Source organism: Bubalus kerabau, chromosome 20 (assembly GCF_029407905.1).
Source record: "Bubalus kerabau isolate K-KA32 ecotype Philippines breed swamp buffalo chromosome 20, PCC_UOA_SB_1v2, whole genome shotgun sequence".
Lineage (NCBI taxonomy): Eukaryota > Metazoa > Chordata > Mammalia > Artiodactyla > Bovidae > Bubalus > Bubalus kerabau.
In genome coordinates this window covers 30,035,329-30,055,488 of record NC_073643.1, presented here as the reverse complement: position 1 = coordinate 30,055,488, position 20,160 = coordinate 30,035,329, and the positions used below count along the sequence as shown (strand labels likewise).

Sequence of the window (20,160 nt, the reverse complement as noted above, 5' to 3'; positions counted from 1 at the left end):
TCCCCCTTCTGATTCTTCCAATTTCTTCCAACAGATCTGTTACTTTTATAACCAGAAAGAAAACTTTCTCAGAACAAATTCCCAAAGACAATGTTCACTGGAGCACTGTCTGCAACAGCCAAGACATGGAAGCCACCAAAAGATGCGCTGACTGACGAATGGATAAACAAGATACGACACATTATACAATGGAATATGACGTGGCAATTGAAAAAAAAACTGAACTGATACCTTTTCTAGCAACATGGATGGACCTGGAGATGATCACACTAAGCAAATGAAGTCATAGAATGACACAAAGCCTATCAAAACACAAACGGAGTCACAAACTTAGAAGACAAACGTATGCGCCCCAAAGGGAAAAGGTGGGTGATGGGGAGGGAGGGATAAGTTAGGAGGCAGCGGGGATTAGCCTGTACCCAGTGATATATGTGAAACAGATAACGGCAAGGACCTACTGTATGGCATAGGGAACGCAGCACTCTGTAATAACCTATATGGGAACATAACCCGCAAAAGATTAGATAGATGCTTATGTATAAATCAGTCAATTGGCTGTACCCCTAAAATAAACAACACTGTAAGTCAACTATATTCCAATATAAAATAAACAATCTAAAAAGAAAAATAAAGACAAGTCAGTGATACTTCCCTCGGGCTTTGGTAACCTGGGCTGCCATCACGTCCTTGGAGCCTGAGAAACTTTGGGTCCAGGGGGCTCCACTGTGGTGGAGATGAAGAAGCTGGGGAGGACGTGCCTGCAAACGAGCCCCACTTGGACCTGGACTGCCCCGTCCCCCGTGGATGGGACTCCAACCTCCAGATCCAGGTGGGTCCTCCTACAGCTCAGCCAAGCCTAGTGCACACAACAGAGAGTGGACCCTCTGGGCCAGAAGAGCTCAGAAAAAGTACCTGGTCTCCAAGTCTCCTGCTGCTGTTCCTGGCAGCTCCTTTCTTGGAGTTGCCTCACTTAAGTATGACAGTATCCTCAGCATCTCAGTTATGGGAGGGCTTGGGATTGTCTTGGGGGTACATGGTAAGGGTAAGGGAAAAGAAGTACCCAGACATGAGACATGGGGTCTTTTTTCTGGCCCATTCCACTGGAATCTACAAACCAGGAACACAGCTTTATCTTGGACGCTTGTTGCCCAAATAACCTGAATGGGGCATCAAAAAGCGCTGTTGCCTTGTAGACATTTCCTGTAACAACCACTTGAAAACCTCTGCTGGGGGTACTTCATAGTGACAAGGCCTCTGGGGCTGTAAAAGACATCTGGCCTCCAGAAATGTTCTGGAGTAGGTAACTAGAAAAATTCTAAACAGGGAGGACCTTCAAGAAGCCGGTTTTGAAAGGTAAATTTAACATAACGCTGTTTGGATTTTTTTTTGGAAAACACATGAAAAGATGCTCTACATTGTTAATTATTTGATAACTGCACATCAGAACTAGAAGGCCGTATCACCGCACACCAGTCATCACCAAAAAGCCCACAAGCAGTAAATTCTGGAGAGGGAGGGCATGGAGAAAAGGGAAGCCTCCTACAGTGCTTTTGGGAAGATAAATTGTTAATATCAGCAATGGAGAACAACATGGGGCTTCCTTAAAAAACTAGAGCTACCGTATCTGTCAGTCATACTTCTGGGCCTCTGTGTGGAAGAGAACCATCATTTGAAAAGACGCTTGCACCCAGATGTTCGCTGCAGCACTATTTACAACAGCCAAGACATGCGAGGAACCAAAATGTCTGTCGTCAGAGGGATGGGTGGATGGGTAAAGAAGATACATATATACAATGGAATATGACTTTTCCAGCCACTGGATGGACCTGGACATGACCATACTAAGTGAAGGACCTCAGACAGAGGACAAATAACCTGTGGTATCACTTGTGGGTACTATCTAGTCGAAACAAATGAGCAGTTTCCAAAACAGAAACAGACTCACAGAGAACAAACTTACGGCTACCAGTTGGGAGGGATCCGGGGGAGGGACAGATGGGCAGTCTGTGTTTGACATGTATACACTTCTATATTGAAAATAAATAACCGAAAGGGACCTGGTATATAGCACAGGGAACTTGGCTCAGTATTCTGTAATAACCTCACAAATTTGAAAAAGAATAGATATACTTGTATATGTATAGCTGAATTACTTTGCTATAGATCTGAAAGGAACACCACATTGTTATTCAGCTATAATATAAAATTTAAATTTTTTTTCTAATATTTACAGAAGTTCAGAAAAGTGCAAAGAGGACTTCCCTGGTGGCCCAGTGGTAATGAGTCTGCCTGCCAACGCAGGAGACCTGGTTTCGATTCCCTGATCCGGGAAGATCCCACGTGCTGCAGAGCAGCTAAACCCGCGTGGCACCGCTACTGAGCCAGTGTTCTAGGGCCTGGGAGCCGCAGCCAGTGAGCCATGCGCCCGAGAGCCTGTGCTCTGCAACGAGAGAAGCCACACAGTGAGAAGCCTTGAGCCCCAGAGGAGTCCTGCTTGCCACACCTACAGAAAAGGCCGCGCAGCAGCAACGACAAGTACTGCCAAAAGTAAAAGTTAATAAAGAGTGCAAAGAACGGAATGATGATTTATATTCTTAATCACTCAGAATTGAACATGTTTAATCTCTTGGCATTAATAAAAAAAAAAGGCACATGATATGACTTCGCTGTGGAAAGTCCATTTCCAGGAAATGGTTCCCCACCATAGAGAAGAGCCTAGTTGCTACTAGTTAAGCATAAGAGCTCTTGTCTTCAGAAGCTCTGGAAACACAACAGTGTAAGAGCTGAACCTGTCTTGGGATTTGTATACATTTTGGATTTACTTTGGCTGCTCATAAAGAAGATTACAGTAACGCAGTAATAGTTGAATAATGAATTGTACAGAAAGAGCAGTGTCTGTCTATTATGTACTGTACATGGTAGATGCTCAACAAAATTGAAAGACTTGCCAAGGCAGACTAAAGAGCCAAATAAAAAATAAACTTGGCTCTGCCAATTGTAAGCCAGGCTGCCCTGGGAAAGTCATTTCACCTCTCTGAAACTTCTCAGCTAATGTCCCCAGACACAGTGTTTTAGGGCTCAGTGGAAACGGCAGTTCTTCAGACTTACTAGGTGGCTTGTAAATTTTCAACATTTCGTTCTCCAATCTAGAGGTAAAGGCTTAGACGATTGAGCACATCACGGAAAGCATAGGTGGCATCAATACTATCTCTGAGGATGGAGATAAGATCGCAAAGAAGACCATTAATCAAACTGGTATGCATAATGTATTACCATTACCTGGGTTACGCCCCCCACCACTGCTGTCCTGTCGCTCGCTGGTGTAGATGGACGGCTGGATAAAAATGAACAGCTACGCCTGACATTTTAGACGAAATCGACACAATAGCTCAATTAAGAAAAGTAAGAGGGCCACTCCACCTTGGCTGATCCAAGCTTTTGGTTTCAACGACAGCCACTTTAATCACAGGGGAGGGCCCAGAGATGGATATTGGTGGCTTATTCGCTTCAAGGAAGACTGGTTACCCAAGTATAACTCTTAGGACCTTATCGATCCAGAAGTTCTGTGCATATTTCTAGAAATCCTCTCTATGCTTTCTCTATGCATGGCACTATGTGAGATACAGAGATGCCTCTAAAAAGACTGCGCTTGCCTTTAAGGACCCTAAATTTGAGATTTGGTAACAAGGCCTTTATTCCTTTATTCGACACATGTTGGCTGGGTGGCTACTATCCGTAGGCACTGTCTGAGCAGGAGGAACAAGGAGGGAATGGTCCTGCTGGGCGAGGGCTGCCTGAGAGTGGGAAGGAAGCTTCTCTGGAGATGAGCCACACTGAGTGAGGCCAGGACCCGGGGGGAGAGCTGGGAGAAGGTTCTGGATGCAGGGGAACAGGAGAAGGATGGGCAGGTGCCTATGCAACTGGGAGGGTAGTGAGAAGGTTCCCTGGAGGCGCCCTGATGCTGTGCCTTCAAGGCTACAGAAAATCACATAGGTTGGCAGGGAAAACCTGTATTTATTTCTAGGATGGCCTCACTTCCCTTGTGATCTACTCATGTTTCGTTCTGAGACCTGGTTTGGAGCTCATTTTAGTCCCCTTGTTGAAAGTAGCTCTCCTTTTCTGATCTCAAAATGACAGGCATCAGGACACAGCATGGGTGACGGTGGTCTCAGAGGCCAGCTAGGACGCCACTGATGAACCCACTGGGAACTGCGAACAACAGACTGAGGGAGAGAAGCCTTCTTCAGGCATCTATTTTCTTTCTTAATTGCTTACAGGAAGATCCAGAGCAGGTGTTCAGTACCTGAAAATTTATGGGTAATTATTTGGCGGCTCAACCCTCAGGGATACTTGGGTGTAATTCTTTTAACACTAAGCAGTTTCAAAATAACAGGGATTTGACACTTACCTAAATATGATCATTTTGTGTACTTTAAAGGACAGAACATCTGTTTTTCTCTGTGCCTTTGCTTCCATAATATCCCCAAACACTCATGTATTTTCTCCCATATAATATCCATGGAAATAGTTACCTTTCAAAAGGTGCAGATGTTAATCTAATCCAACTGAGATGATGAGCAGTTGAGACTGGCCCCCTATTCACAGCAAGCCTGGGTTGGTGGTGGGGGTGGGGGGGTACAACAGGCTGATGGGACTTAGAACCGTCAACAGCCTGTCTCTGCTAAGAAATCTTGCGAGGAATTGGGGATGATAGCGCACACCATTCCCTCTGAAAACTGGGTCTGCTTTCGGAAGCCCAGCTCTTGGCTGTGTTGCTGGTCGTTAACCTTCTTGAACTGACCGGGCTGCCTCCCAAAGGCACGCCTCCAAAAAGAGAGCCTTCCTGGAGGTACTGACACTGTTCCCTCCTGGTGAGCCGCCCCAGGGAGGTTCAGGAAGAATCTCCCTGAGTCTTGACCTCCGATCTGAGGACGGGCCGCTCATCTGAAACCACCGGGTTTGCTTTAGGAGACGGCACTTAGTAAACAGAAATAATCTGGAAACATCTAAGCTGCTATCAACAAAAGTCCAAGTGTAAAAGCGGTCTTCCTGCCTGATGTGGACTCACTGAACTCCATGGTAACTGCTCACAGGAGCTACAGATGGAGAATGGCCACTGTCTTGTTCTCTAGATGAAAAGCTCGTGTCTAAGCTAACCGCTATGAACCAAAGTAGGTACTAGGAGCTCCTTAAGGGCTGGCAGGGTGACGACTTGCTGATTTTGTGTTTCTTGCACCAAACTGGATATTTAATGTAAGATGCTCAGTAAAAGCAGGTGAGCAGAAATGAATGTAAGCATGTGTGCAGAGTCTTTGTGCTGCCTATGTATGAATGGGAAGAAGTCTGAGCCGAGTCCTGAATGTCCATGAGGGGCTTAGTCATCTCTAGTCCATGAGGCCTCACTCTGCACGGATGGTGCGGGTGCTATGAAGATGCTGGGAGGCACAGCTTCACGCCGCAGGGAAGGAAGCTCACAAAGCCTCAATCACGTGACCTGTGACAAGGGCAGGTGGGAGCGGGGCTTATCTGGGCCTGTGGCCTTCAGGTCAGGGCCCCTGGGATGTCACCACGTGCACGGAAGCACCTGGGGGTCTTGGTAAAATGCAGACTCCGATTCTGTAGGTCTGAGGGCCCAGATTCTGCATGTCTCACAACCCCTCAGGTGCTGCCGCCCCAGTTTTTGCAGTACACTTTGAATAACGAGGCCCAAGGGAGGTGTTTCGGAGTGGCCCGCTCCAGTCCAAAGCAAGCTGTTCTCAGTTCACGCAAAGTTACTTTGTTTAGGAAGAAAGACTCAGTTTGGGCCAGTCTCAACACTTCTTTGCTATCAGCCTATGTCTTCAGACAAAGAGAAAGCAAGCAGGAGGTAGAGGAGAGAACGGCCTGGGTGTCCAGCCCTCGGCGGCACCAGGGACAGGCATTAGGGTTTCAAAACACTGCCTTGTGTCCACTGTGTTTACAGCACCTTCTATTCATGGAAATTGATGCTGAATTTTCTGCCCCAGCAAGTGATAAAGCATTTACTTTACAATTTTCTTGTTTAAATAAGCTGGGTTGAGTTAAAGGGAAAGACAAAGCAAACAGTGGTTCTGGTGGTATCTGGATACAGCCAGATAACATAAGGCAGATACGGTGGAACTCACTGACCCTCCAGAGACCACATGTGCACTCTTAGAGACAGGAGCATCTTTCCAGGGAGAGACCACAGCTTTCCATCAGATGCTCAAAGACATCAGAAACTAAGACGGACGTTAAGACTCCACCACTGTGAAGTTGAGTATAATACCAAGGAATTGCAAAGTCTATACCTCTGTGGGTCTGCCTGTCTTCTGTTTGTGGAAAAACTTCAGCCGAAGAATTAGTTTACTCAGAGAAGAACATGCAGAAACAAAGGAAATAGTCAAAGGAGACCAAATAATACTTTGGTCACTAAGCATAATCAAGGACCTGGGAAAGAACCCACTTGCCAATGCAGGAGACAAAACAGACGTGGGTACGACCCCTGGGTCAGGAAGATCCCCTGGAGGAGGGCATGGCAACCCACTCCAGTATTCTTGCCAGGAGAAGCCCATGGACAGAGGGTCCTGGCGGGCTGTGGTCCATAGGGCAGCAAAGAGTCAGACACGACTGAAGTGACTTAACATACAACCACACAGGACCTTTAGTTCCTTCTCAAGGGCTATAGATGATATTCTGAGCCATATCCTATGATTCTGCCTTATAGATACTGCCTTACAGATGCCAGGTAGGAGAAGTTATCTACCGGATGACTAGACTACCCATGACATAAGCTGCCACTAACCTGGCCTCTTTAATGGCTTTTGAGCAGCGAGCAGCTGACCCCACTTCTGGTTACACACCATCCTCCATAAATCGAGCTCCCAAGGTATTTGATAGCTTTTTAATGACCTCTGCATTGTTACAATGATCATCAAAAAGCAGTGTTGTCTTGTAAAGACTATTAAATAGTCCTTCTTGCAAAGCTGTGTTCCAGACAGCTCTAGACTCACCAAACGTGCTTCTAAAATCCATGAAAAGTGTACTTTACATGAGCATCAATAACATACGCTGATAGAGAACTTACTGCCTTAATAATGACTGTTTACATGAGATGCAGATGTTCTTCTTACCTCTAGCTCCAGCTCCTCCCTGTCCATCTCCTGATGGATGCCTGCGATGTAGTCATTTGGATCATAGTACTCATGGGCTGAGGGATGCCTGAAAAAGGATGAAAGGACGTTAAAACAGCCCTGCTTGCAGTTCCAAGTCTCTGTTTTCCCCTCAGGAACTCCAGAAGGGTCACAGGGGTAGTTTTCAGAGTCTAAGGTCTTAGTTCGAGTCTCTTTGGTTGTGTTTCCCAGCACAGTCAGGAGCTCCCTTGTAATATTTCCATTGTCTTCATTTATGTCCATTTCTTCTGGAAGAAGGAGTTAAGATGCAGGCTGAGGAGAAGGGATGGAGTGGGAGGTTGGGGTCAGCAGATCTAAGCTAGTAGATACAGGACGGAAACACAAGTCCCGCTGTATAGCGCAGGGAACTGTGCTCAATGCTCTGTGATAAACCATAATGGGAAACCAATATATAACTGAATCTCTTTGCTGTACAGCAGAAACTAACACATTGCAAATCAACTATACTTCAATTTAAAAAAAAATCTAAAAAGATACAAGTTAAGAGCAAGACTGGCTTTGTTCCCTCCAGTGGCCATCCCCCTGGCCCACGAGTCATTCGAGTCAATATAACTCATTTCTAACTCAGTCTCTAGTCCGGACACAGAGTTATAGTTACTGCTCGTGGCTTCATTCTTAGATTTTATCTCTGAGGAGGAAAAAAAGCTCAACTTCAGGCAACACTTAAAGACATGTGCCGGCCTCTGACATCGGTCAAAGGGCTGTGACCGAAACTGCGATGCTGTCATCTCGGACACTCTTCTTTTTTCACCTTTTGATGGTCTCACAAGAAGAAAAACGTTTGACATTACAACCCATGCGCTGGTACATGTCTGGAATTATATGTGCTTGCATGCATACAAGGCGTATATATGCATGCTCCCTACACACACACGGCTAGGAGAATGGAGGCGTGTGTTTCTCTAGGTTAACGTGTGTGAAACAGAATTCACAGAACCCACCACCTCTTCGGCAGAACCACTGACGGACCCTCTCAGAGCCAAGGCAGCAGCTCTGAAAGGTGTCAGATGCGGATGAAGAGCTTCAGCTGGATTGCTAGCTGGGGGCCCAAACCTTCAGGTTCTCAAAGGTCAGCGCAGCAATCTGGGGACTCTGGTGTCTTCTCCCCCGGGGAAATTAAGTTTTGAAACAACAGAGGAGACATGAGCAGTCGCTCAAGTGAAGGCTGGCTTTCAATTGTCTGAACCCATCAGGTAAATACGCCGCCTGCACATCCAGGGCTGTGAGCCCTGAGGATGTGGCTGGAAGGCCTAGGCTCTCGAGCCTCTCGGTAACTAACGTGCCACCCCCTCCACCCCGCCCCCTGTTCAGCCCCTGATGCACAATCCTGCTCTCCTCTGACCTTGCAGCCAGGACTGGGGCCAGGCTGACCTCTGCACTCTCCTGACATTTGTCAAATAGCCCCTGAGGGGCTGGGGCGAGTCCTGTCATGTTAACTAGACTTTAAGAGGAAATTAAGGATTTGGCTTCTAAAAAGCCTGTGACGGTGATGTTCAACAGTGAGAGTCAGAAGCAGCCTTACAAGCCTCATCAATATGAAAGGCAGTTGGAGTCTAAAATGTCAAATAACTGATCTGACTGATTGCAATCAGAGAATGGTCTGGTTGTTCCCTAGTAACTGAGATGCTCTGGAGCATCGCTGGTGAGGTCTGTGAGATGAGGTGCGACCAGCGTGCCTCTCAGTCTGGCTGCCAGCTTGTGGGGGGTGGAACCGCTGAGTCTGCGGTTCCCTGTGGCACGGAAGGGACAGGCGTGAGAAGTAGGTGAGAGCAGGGTGCTGGCACACCTCCCTGTGCCCTGTGTCAGACAGGTACCCCCCCCCTCCCCCTCCACACGCTGTCTGCTGCAGCCCAGTTCCCTTTGCCACACCTGGGGAATCGGCCCTGGCTTCTGACGACAGCTAACCATCAGCACCACGGGATGAAAGGCCAGCCTCTGTCTGGCATGTGATGGAACCCAGGAAATGCATGCTTGTTGCAACCGAGTTGCTAACAGAAACCCGACGGGTACCACTCAGAGGCTGCCCCTAGAAGAGGTGGACATGCCCTTTGAAGTAAGGCATCGAGGCAACGACCTGGACCAGGAGCAAGATGCGAGGAGGCAGGAGGGACTGTAGTATCAGCCAGAGAGGCTAAGGGGAAAGTGGGCACCCTGTGCGTGGACAGACCAAATCACATATGACAAACCAGCTTAAAATGGACGTCTTTTAAGCCACGTGGACACCTTAGCAAATTTCCTGCTCATTTTTTTTTCCCTTACATATTTTACACCACTGATTAAATCAACAATGATCACTGCAATCATTCATCCAGTGCTTACCATATGCCATGCTGAGAATTTAACACATGACTTCATTTAATCCTTCAACAATTCTGTGAGATGGGTACTATTATGACCCCATTTTAACAGAGGAAAAATAAGGCCCAGGCAAACAAACCGCGCGTTAACACAGTGAGAGATCAGTTTGAGCATCAGGTCTGGCCACGTCAAAGGCTCTGAACTACCCGATGTCTCTGGCAGTAAGTGCAGTAGGAGGGGAGTTGTGTAAAGTAATTACTGTGATGTGTTGGATCACAGCTGTTATTTAATCGGTAAGTGCAGTACTTATATGAGGCATGTGTGGATTTATTCCACGGATCCAGGTTTGAAATGAGACCCAAGAAAGCAGAAGGCACCACCTCTAGGGCTCCCTTTACACTCACAACTTACTCTGCTGTCTCCTTAAAAGAACCATCAGCATTCCCTGTAGTGATAACTACCAAACCTTTCCACTGCCATTTGCGGTGGTTAAATTTTATTCTGAAACAACTTTTATGACATTTGTAAGTAATTTTGTTCTTCGGCTATAATTTGAATAACTCCGCTCCAGGGTTATAATAAAGTAATTAATATGTCGGGGCGGTTTTGAGCAGGATTCAATTTATCGCTTCTATAAACAATAAAGTGAAACACGGGCAACTTGGAAGAAAATGGTTAAGATGTGTTCATTTTTCTCCTCACACAGAAAGGAAGAAACTGACTTCCCTGTATTTCTGTACCACCCCTAACACACTCAAGATGCATGGTCACGGGCTTCCCTGTGGTCCACTGGTTGATAATCCACTTTGTGATGGTGGGGACACCCGTTGGATCCCTGGTCCAGGAGGATCCCACATGCCGTGGGGCAACTAAGCTCATGCGCCACAACTACAGATCCCGCGCTCTAGAGCCTGTGCTCTGCAACGAGAGAGGCCACTGCCTTGAGAAGCCCACGGGCCACATCTAGAGAGTAACCTCTGCTCTCCACAACTAAAGAGAGCCTGCATGTGGCAGTGAAGACGGAGCACAGCCAAAAAAATAAAAATAAAAGCTAGAAAAGGATGTGTTATCACATTACTTACTCCTCTGGCAAGAGATAGGGATCCAGTACAGGTGGGGTGGGCGAGGACATCTTGCTAAGGGCCATGATGTGCTCAAAGGTGATGTCTGTCTGTGTTCCCATGTCCACCATCTGTGACTCTGACGGAGGAGTGAACATTTTGGTCCGCGGTGTTCTCCTCAACACCTGGACCACGATAGGTTCCTTGGCTGTCTTGAAGGCTTCCACAGCCTGGTCATGAGTTGCTCTGGATAAGTCTTTGCCATTGACCTGTTGAAAAATATGAGAGTGCTTAGAGGATTATAATTAAGCAGATTTTGTTAAAGATTAACAATTCTGTTTGAATTTAACAGCATTATCTTTTTTTTTTTTCCCCCTCTAGTAGTCATGTATGGATGTGTGAGCTGGACAACAAGGAAAGCTGAACACTGAAGAATTGATGCTTTTGAACTGTGGTGCTAGATAAGACTCTTGAGAGTCCCTCGGACTGTAAGGGGATCCAACTAGTCAATCCTAAAGGGAATCAGTTCTGAATATTCATTGGAAGGACTGATGCTGAAGCTGAAACTCCAATACTTTGGCCACCTGATATGAAGAGCTGTGACTCATTGGAAAAGACCCTGATGCTGGGAAAGATTGAGGGCAGGAGGAGAAGGGGATGACAGCGGATGAGATGGCTGGATGGCATCACCGCCTTGATGGACATGAATTTGAGCAAGCTCCGGGAGTTGGTGATGGACAGGGAAGACTGGTGTGCTGCAGTCCATGGGGTCACAAAGAGTTGGACACGACTGAGCAACTGGACTGAACTGAATTAATCAGAAGCTGGGAGGATGGTTTTCATGTACAAGCAGCTAAAAGGAAAACTCGGGGGTGTCCAAGAACTTCACTGCTTAGTGTCAGGTTCCCCAGGAATGCCTGGTGGGAAGCAGGTGAGTGTGGAGGTGTGAGGATCAGACATGAAACAATAAACCTCATGGTGGGGAAGGCTTGGCTTCCTACTAGAATGTCTTTATACAGTTTTACCCCCCTCCGAGTCTTGCCTGTGAGAGAAAGGAGCAGCCTCGGGCTCCAGCCTTTATCTTGCCATACGAGCTATTAATAACTGGATGTTAATTAATTTTTCTCTTTGAATGGTGTGTATTTTCCCAGTGCATGTCAGGTGAGATTGGCTTTCCTTTCACGGAAGGGATGTGGCATTTCTTTCTTAAACGAATGCCTTTGCTTTTCCTTAAAAAGTCAATTGAGAATATTAAGTCAGTGATAATCAGGCCATAGGTGGATACGGCAGAGATCAAGGAGCTCAAATGACCTGCCACTTTGGGGATATTCGGGAAACAGCATCTAGCTTTACTGCTCTGCTGTTCCCGACTGTGTACAGTCCTTTGCTATGGCAACCTTTCCTGAGCGCCCACTGTCTACTGCGTGGCTGAAATGAAGATGCCTCTTAACACTTTTCTCATCACAGCCTTGGGAAGGTAGTGGGACCAAAGCATGTTCATCCCCCTCCCGTTATAGCCACAAATGAACCACATGAGATGACCTTGCTCGTTACTAATGGGTCACAACTTCGGATGCTGTGAGCAGGATTCTTTCCAATGGTAGAATCCAAACTAACCGAACATGGTTCTCTGTAGAAGAGCTTACACGAGAGGAAAGAGAAGCCAAAACCTTACATCTAGAAAATGAAGTCATTCCCAGCAACACGGAAGCTTGCCTATTTCATTTACCTTCCCTGTCCCATCCCCCACAGCCGAGTGTGACGCTGTGTTCCAGTACTTTGGTGATGTCTAAGAATCGCACTTGCATGGCAGTTATCAGACTCTGGAATATTTTGGTATTATTCCCCCACTCCAGTACTCTTGCCTGGAAAAATCCCATGGATGGAGGAGCCTGGTGGGCTGCAGTCCATGGGGTTGCTAAGAGTCGGACACGACTGAGCGACTTCACTTTCACTTTTTACTTTCATGCATTGGAGAAGGAAATGGCAACCCACTCCAGTGTTCTTGCCTGGAGAATCCCAGGGATGGGGGAGCCTGGTGGGCTACCGTCTATGGGGTCGCACAGAGTCGGACATGACTGAAGTGACTTAGCAGCATTCCCTAAGAAGTTGGTCTACTTTTTAAAATCAGATATAAAATGATGGTGTAATAATCATATTCTGTAGAATGCATGTTAGCAGGAGTTCCCCAGAGTCTCAGATCTTTTCTGGACAGCAGCACTGACAAATTCATGTCTTTGGTTTATAAATGCCCAAACCGACTCTCAACCTTGCTTGTCCTGCCTGGCTTCTACATTTCCGCCCTCAGCAGCATTTACTTCAAAGCATACAGACTATTAGGGCCAGCCTCTGAGGTAGAGCACTTCGGTTTCTCTGCACCCAAGCAGCACATGAATACTGATGGCGCAGCAGTTTTTCTATTTTGTTCTCAGCCCTTTCACTCCGGTCCTACGGGGACGAGAACTCTGAGGCTGAAATGCCTGGTAAACAACTGTTAGGTTGAGGAATAGATGTCAGATTCTTTCCTTGTAATGAAGCTCAAATGAATCACGCCAGTGGAGATTATTAATGATCTGCAGTCAATCCACTTAAGTAATTTACTATCATCATAAGGGAGTTAGGCAGAGCAGGAACTCGGAGCTGTGAAATGCCTCGAGTGCACCAGTAAATAAGTCAATGGCTGAACCATCAAAGTCTTACAGTCCCTCATCCTGAAAGACTGAGAGCCAGGATTTAACACCATACTGTCATCACTCTCCTTCCACTGAGGACAGAATGAAAGGACATGAAGGAATTCTTTCTAGCTTTCCAAACCGGTTGAGCACAGTGACCCCTTCTCTGCTCAGAGCCGAGAACTCTGAGGGCCCAGGGATGAGGTAGGGGGGATGAAAGTCAAGGCGGAGTGCTGAGGCTGAACTGTCTGAGCCATGTCTTCCATTAATGCCTGACAGCTGAGTCAGATAATGAATTTATGATGTCACTGTAAAATTTGTCCCTGGATCCTATTAATGCCACATCACAGCACCCTTAGGAGATACTGGTTTGGCCATTGCCAGCTCTCCATGCTGGCGACGGCTGATACTAAAGGTAGTTTTACTCACTCACAGTAAACTCAAGACAGTATGACTTTTGAATGGGCTCTGCAAGTTATGTCAAAACTCTTTCTCTGTAATACAAGGACTTTTGCCAAAAGGGAATGAACATGGGATTTTCTTCTAAGGAGTCTTCAAATTTTGTCTCAAAAAAAAATCCATCCTGGGAGTCTTTACTTTTTACCCACGTTATAAGGTCTTGCAAATACCTCAGCAGAAAGGTTAGCTGCCTGATAAAAAGCATCTCTCCTTGTTCCTCCTGCTTCCTGTCTGCAACAAGAGCTTGGATTGTGTTTCCTTTCCACTAGATCAGACAACATTCCCCCTGGGGGAGGCCTGAGGTGTGGGTTTAATTGGCTCTAGCTTGTGTGGAGGTCTGGTTCCTTTTGCTTAGTGATGGAGCTGGGTCTCTGAGGCCAGGTTAACATACTGAGGGATGCAGAGCAGAAAAATGGAGAACTGGTATCTCTTGACGATTGTCATTGAGCAAATGAATGGACTAAGCTTAGAACCTCTTAATCCCAAAGTTCTTGTCACATTTGAGAACACAGTCCTTATGCTTTAGGCCATTTTAACTTGGATCTTAACTCCCTGCAGCCCAGAACACACCAATTGGTGCAGCTATCGCACAGCTGTTTTGTAAAGTTACACAGGGACGTCTTATTTGTTCCCGTTGACATTGATCTGTATAAGACAGTGAGTGAAAATGCTCTTCTGATAAGGACTATCGATATCTTAGTAAGCTTATTTTTATAGGACAGTGATAGCATCTACTGCTTTCCTTGCATAGGTGTTAGGAACCAAAGCTGGAACTACTGAGGACTTTCCTGGTGGCTCAGTGGTAAAGAATCCACCTGCCAAAGCAGGACATGTAGGTTTGATCCTTGAGTGTGGATGATCCCCTGGAAATGGAAATGGCAACCTATTCCAGTATTCTTGCCTGTGAAATCTCATGGACAGAGAAGCCTGGCGGGGTCGCAAAGAGTTGGATATAACTTAGTGACTAAACAACAGCAAAGAGTACTGAGCAGATGCTTAAATGGTACCTAGAAACTGAAAGGAAGGACTCTCCTGCATCAGTCTATGCTAAGAAGATTCTCGGGGACAAAGAGCTGCCCTGTGTCTGGGTGCACGCACACTTACAAACACAAGAAGGCTTTTCTGCATCTCTCCAACTTAGGATATTATTAAAAGGCACAGATGCAACAACACCCACAACATCTCTATGGTCTAAGATGCAGAGAAAGAATAGTGGCAAACCCTCTGGGAAGCCAGGAACTTGAGGGTGACTGAAATGCCCTCTCATTGCCCACCAGATTGTCACCCCTGCTCAAGACTGGGTTCCACAGAAAGAGCGCCGTACCTGGTGGAACACCTTCAGCAGCCCTCAGGTGTATATTGATCAAGCACAGCTCAAATATGCCCCCTCCACAAGCCAGGGGGCCCACTCCTGTCTTACAGCTCAGGGCCGGAGTGTCCCAGGTCCCAAACTATGGGATCGGACCAGGGTTAGAGACTGTTGTTTTGGACCATTTATTCTGAGTCTCAGTTTCATTAATGCAAAATAAATGTACTTATAGTGTCATGCCTCTTAGGGTTATTCTAAAGTTTAATGAGATCATCTACTTGCATGCACATAAGAATTTACCTAGATACCAGGGCTAATAGGGATCCTACCCCAGAAAAGCCACATTTTCCCAGGAGACGACAGTCTGCAAATCAGAGAAGCAAAATGCAGCCTGCTTAGGTAGCCTTAAGAGACACATTAGTATACTGAGGGGCTTCTTTATTTTTCAGTGAAGTTCCCTAGCCCAAATGTTCCTGAGCTGCCGACATACATATTAATGTTTTCAGTCTGCAGGTTGGAATTCTTTGTGTATGGGGGTGCAACAGATAAATTCTACGGGACTTGACCCCTGCCACACAAACTTCCTGACAAGCTATTGCAAGCATTGGTACATTTTTCTAAAACAGGATGAGACGAGGTGGGACTTTACTCTCCTAGACAATCTATTTTTGCAGCCAAATTTGTTTTGAATTACCTTGTGCACATAACACTTATTACCCTGTCATCTTGGAATCACATCAGTGAGAGACTCGGCGAGGTGATAACTCCGGTGCACGCTGTCAGCCGACCGAGAACGACAACCTTTATTCCCGGGATTAGCATTACACGTACATTACGCCAAACGGCGATGATGATGGCTGCAATTACAGGCGCGATGCTCATCCCGGGACGTTTGGCCCAGTCAAATTAAATATCATTAACTCGCCCAATTGAGCAGATTGCTTTTTAAAACAGTTTATGCGGCTCTAAAACCAAGTAAATGGAATGTTTTCGAAAGAGAAATGCTGATGGCAAACTTTATTATACATTAAATGCTTAAGTTATTCACCTAAGGCTGAGGATGGTCCCCTGGGACGGAGGTGCAATTAGGGCGAAAATCGAGTCGGTTTGTCTCAGGGCAAAACAGCGCTGCTGCAAATCTGACAGGACACCGAGGGAAGTTATAGAGGTCCCCGAGCAGGAGATCTCCAGGGATGAGATGCTGCAGGCATGCAACGATTCCTTCCTGGTTGCACTGAAGCCTGGGTAGCGTGACTGTGGCTCTTTGAGGTGCCCATGGGTACGTATTCCACGGCCCTGAGAACTAAAGCAAAGCTGGGGTGCTCTTCCATTTGGGGGTAAATCTCACTGATAATCCCCCTGTCCATCTTTCATGCATTCATCAAGTACTGAGGTTATTTAGTGAGACTTGCTCCCCTCTTGGCTGCAGGGACGCCGCTTGGAAGAATTTCTTGGGGAAAGATGGCACGGGAGAGCCACTGATGAAACGATCAGAAGAAATGCACTGTGGGTAGCATCTCCCCCTGGCATCTAGGGAGGGGCTTGATCTGGCCGAGGAGGCGAGTCTACACTGGAACACTAAGCTAGTGAGTTACAAAGAGTCTTGGTTTGCACTGTCGACCTAGCATTCCATTGGTGAAAACTGCTGCCATACACTTTCAGGAATCACCTTTCCAAAGAGCAGCTGGGGTGCCCCTGGTGGCTCAGTGCCTGTCAGTGAAGAAGACACGGGTTCGACCCCTGATCCGGGAAGATCCTACATGCTGTAGAGCAATAAAGCCCGTGTGCCACAGCTACTGGCCCTGTGCTCTACTGAAGCCCTTGCGTTCCAGAGCCTGTGCCCTGCAACAAGAGAAAAGCCCGCGCAGCAACGAAGACCCAGCCCAACCAAAAATAAATCGACAGAATTATAAACAGCACAACAAAAGAGAGGAGCCAGAAAGCTTCAAAGTTCCCTACAACAAAACTGTAAGCAGTTCAGGATATTTTAAGCTATATTCAGAGAAGACATGGCATACCCCTTCTAAATTAGAAAATAAGTTTCTATTTATGGGAAGACATTTGGTTTCTGCGGTTCGGCAGATAGCAATCACCTCGATTTCTATTACATGTGCAAACGGCCCCAGTATAAAGTGCTTATGCAGTTTCAAATTCGGCCTATTATAAATTATGCCCTAGGCTAAAACCCAACTTTTATAGGGTTCATTTAATTAAATACAGGGGCAGTGATTGCATTCTGCAAAATATCACACCTATGTTTTCAACTAATTAAAACTTAGATCCCACTGGAAGCAATAGACAATAATAAAATACATAACAAAAAGTAAAATGTTTCATGCCCTGATTTAGGCTGGATTAAAAAAAAAAACTTTTTCTCATCCAGGAAACTCCTGTCTTAATTTATTTCAAATTTATAGTCTGCTCTGGGGCTCGATAAAGGGAAGGCCAACTTATCTAAAATGGAGGTATTATGCAGCTAAGAGGGAAGATGGGTCTTAATGAACAAATGGTGTTCAAATTAATGTTTCTGTGAAAAGCACTGATTTTAGAGATGTGTGTGAAGAAAGTACTCACTTCAGAAATGTGCACGGATAAGAACACTACACTCAAAGAGACCTCGGCTCTGATGCAGTAAGAACTTAAATCCACGCAGGTGCATTTGGTCTGCAATAAGGACCTCAGTGAGGTTTGTCCATGGTAATTTCTCAATTACCTGTCCTGACGTTATTTCCATAAGTTTGCTATGTCTTCAGCTGGAAGCTCCTCTCCTTATCATATTCTGATCTCCCTATATGGATGAATGTATAGCCTGGCTAATTTTCCTATTAGAGGAGTCTTCTGTCAAACTTAAGCCTATCATGTTTCAAAATCCTTTACTTTACCCCCTAAATGTAGAAAATACCTGGCTACCAGCCCTTGACTGATAAAAAGATGACATGTCTGAAAGAAAGAGGCTAAAAATCATACATGTACTCTATTAAAAATCATATATATACTCTATTGAAAATGATTAGTAGTAAAATATTACAAGATGCTTTATTCTCAGGTCAGTATCCTACCTTCATCAACAAAATCTTCCTTATCTTCTTTTGGAAGTTTTGATATCATCACCCCTAAATCCCACTGTTGTCCATTAAATTACAGTGTATCTGAACCATTCTGCATGCTAAAATGAACATGCAACTTTAACCTCATCTGAAAGGTAGTAATTTACAGCAGCAGCTCAATACATAACAGGAAAGCCCTGTTTTAAGTACTTGGAAACAAGGTGTCTCTACAGCTGAATCTGTCTACTTTCTAGATCCTGTAAGTTCTCTGAAACTCGAGTGTCTTTTCCAGGTACATATTCAGTTTCTCTGGAAAAGGGATTGGTTTCAGGTTATAAGTCACTTAAATATGGTCCTTTATATGCCAAGGTCCATCACTGTTCACTCCTGGAGGATGTCCTTGCAAATGTCTTCAAGCATCCTTGCCCTTCTCTTATTCCTTCTTACTTATCTGCAAAGCCGTGGCCAACCCTTCTGGTCCAACCAGCTGCCTCACCATTTCTACATGCAAATTACTGATGCTGGAGGACATTCCCACAAAGAGATGTCACTGAGTCAAATGGGATGTCACCCTTCATAGCTTTCTGGAGATGTGTAATTACGTAGTTATTTGCTTTTCTGTTGAGTGCCTGTATTTTCTCGTGGGGCCCCCAAGTTCCACAAGGACAAAAGAGTGTGTGGTCTGTTCACTATAGGATGCCCAGAGGTTAGCAGTGGCTGGCATGCAGCAGCCTCACAAATATTTATCACCCAAGTGACCTATTTATATGTCTGTAGACCATCACGTTCTCCTCATGCACACTTGTTGGCATTTCATGGCATACCTTCTAGTTTTTGGAGAAAAAAAAATACATGAGGTCCAGAGAGGCCTTAGAGTGTCTATGAAGAATCAAGGCAGTCCCAGCTAAGCTCTCCTGAAGTCTCTGGGTTCTTAACTTGCAGGTGACAAAGTGGGGCCACTGGAAGTTAAAAAAAGAATCCCTGATCCCCAGTGGAGAGGAAAGAGACAAATGACACATCTTTAGACCTCACAAGAAATGCAAAATTGCTTCTTTCTGTTCCTCAGACAATTTTCTCCCCTCCCTGGCCAGTAGGGGTGTGGACTCAGCTGTGAGCGCTGTACCTGCCCCATATGATTTGAGGGTGGGTGGGCAACACATCATGTCCACCCAGAGGAAGGAGGGCCCTTCTCTAACTCACAGTGAAAGCCAGAAGGGTTGGCCGTGGGTGGGCTCTGCTGCCCAGGTCAGGAGTTGGCTGCAGTGGAAGCACATGATGGCTTGGCCTACAGACATGTGCACCTGAGTCTTGGACACACAGAGGGGACCGCTGGGTGCTCGGCTCCCTCACCCTATGCCAGGAGGCTTGTCAGCAGGGGTCTTCCCTGAGTACTTGGCAGGTTGAAGAGCCTGAGAAAGCCCCTATCAGCTCTCTGTGCGGCACTGCTCACCTTCAGACCTAATGAGTGACCAGAAGATGTGGGGCCGAATACTGGAGCTTCTGACACTTAAGTTGTGAATCAGCACCCTTGTGTGCCAGATGCAGACTTGGTCTAAGCACTATGTATACACCAACTCACGCAATCATGAGGCAAGCCCTACTATCATCACCATGGGATGGGCATGAAATCAAGAGGCACAGAGAGGGTCTGTGCATCTGAATACCTTCCATTAAGACGCTGGTGGCTTTCACCCTGAATTGGGAGATGCATGCTTAGTTCAAGAAGTATTCATACTTCTTCCTACACATCAATTTTACTTCATTTAACCATCCACACTGGCATCTCCTGTGCATACGTGAGTGCTAAGTCACTTCAGTCGTGTCTGACTCTTTGCAACTCCATGGACTGCAGCCCGCCAGGCTCCTCTGTCCATGGGATTCTCCAGACAAGAATACTAGAGTGGGTTGCCAAGCCCTTCTCCAGGGGATCTTCCCAACCCAGGGATGGAACCTGCATCTCTTATGTCTCCTGCATTGGCAGGTGGGTTCTTTACCACTAGCGCCACCTGGGAAGCCTGATCATGATTGCCTGGCATGATCTCCTGTGATAATAGCAAATACAGCCAGACATAGAAGAAAGAAAGTGTGGCCAGGTTTTTGCAGGCATCACTCAAAGGTTTATGG

The 20,160-nt window shown here is 46.1% G+C and overlaps 1 protein-coding gene across 3 annotated transcripts in view; it reads right to left on the bottom strand.

Moving 5' to 3' along the window:
* The window catches only part of PDZRN3 (PDZ domain containing ring finger 3), a 271,971-nt gene that overhangs the window by 11,758 nt on the left and 240,053 nt on the right, over window positions 1–20,160 (bottom strand). For all 3 annotated transcript variants that reach the window (XM_055558237.1, XM_055558238.1, XM_055558239.1), the window contains 2 exons: window positions 10,571–10,818; window positions 7,131–7,218 (listed from right to left, as the gene is read on the bottom strand). In XM_055558237.1, the coding sequence (XP_055414212.1) occupies window positions 7,131–7,218; window positions 10,571–10,818 (336 nt within the window). The remainder of the gene's footprint in view (window positions 1–7,130; window positions 7,219–10,570; window positions 10,819–20,160) is intronic.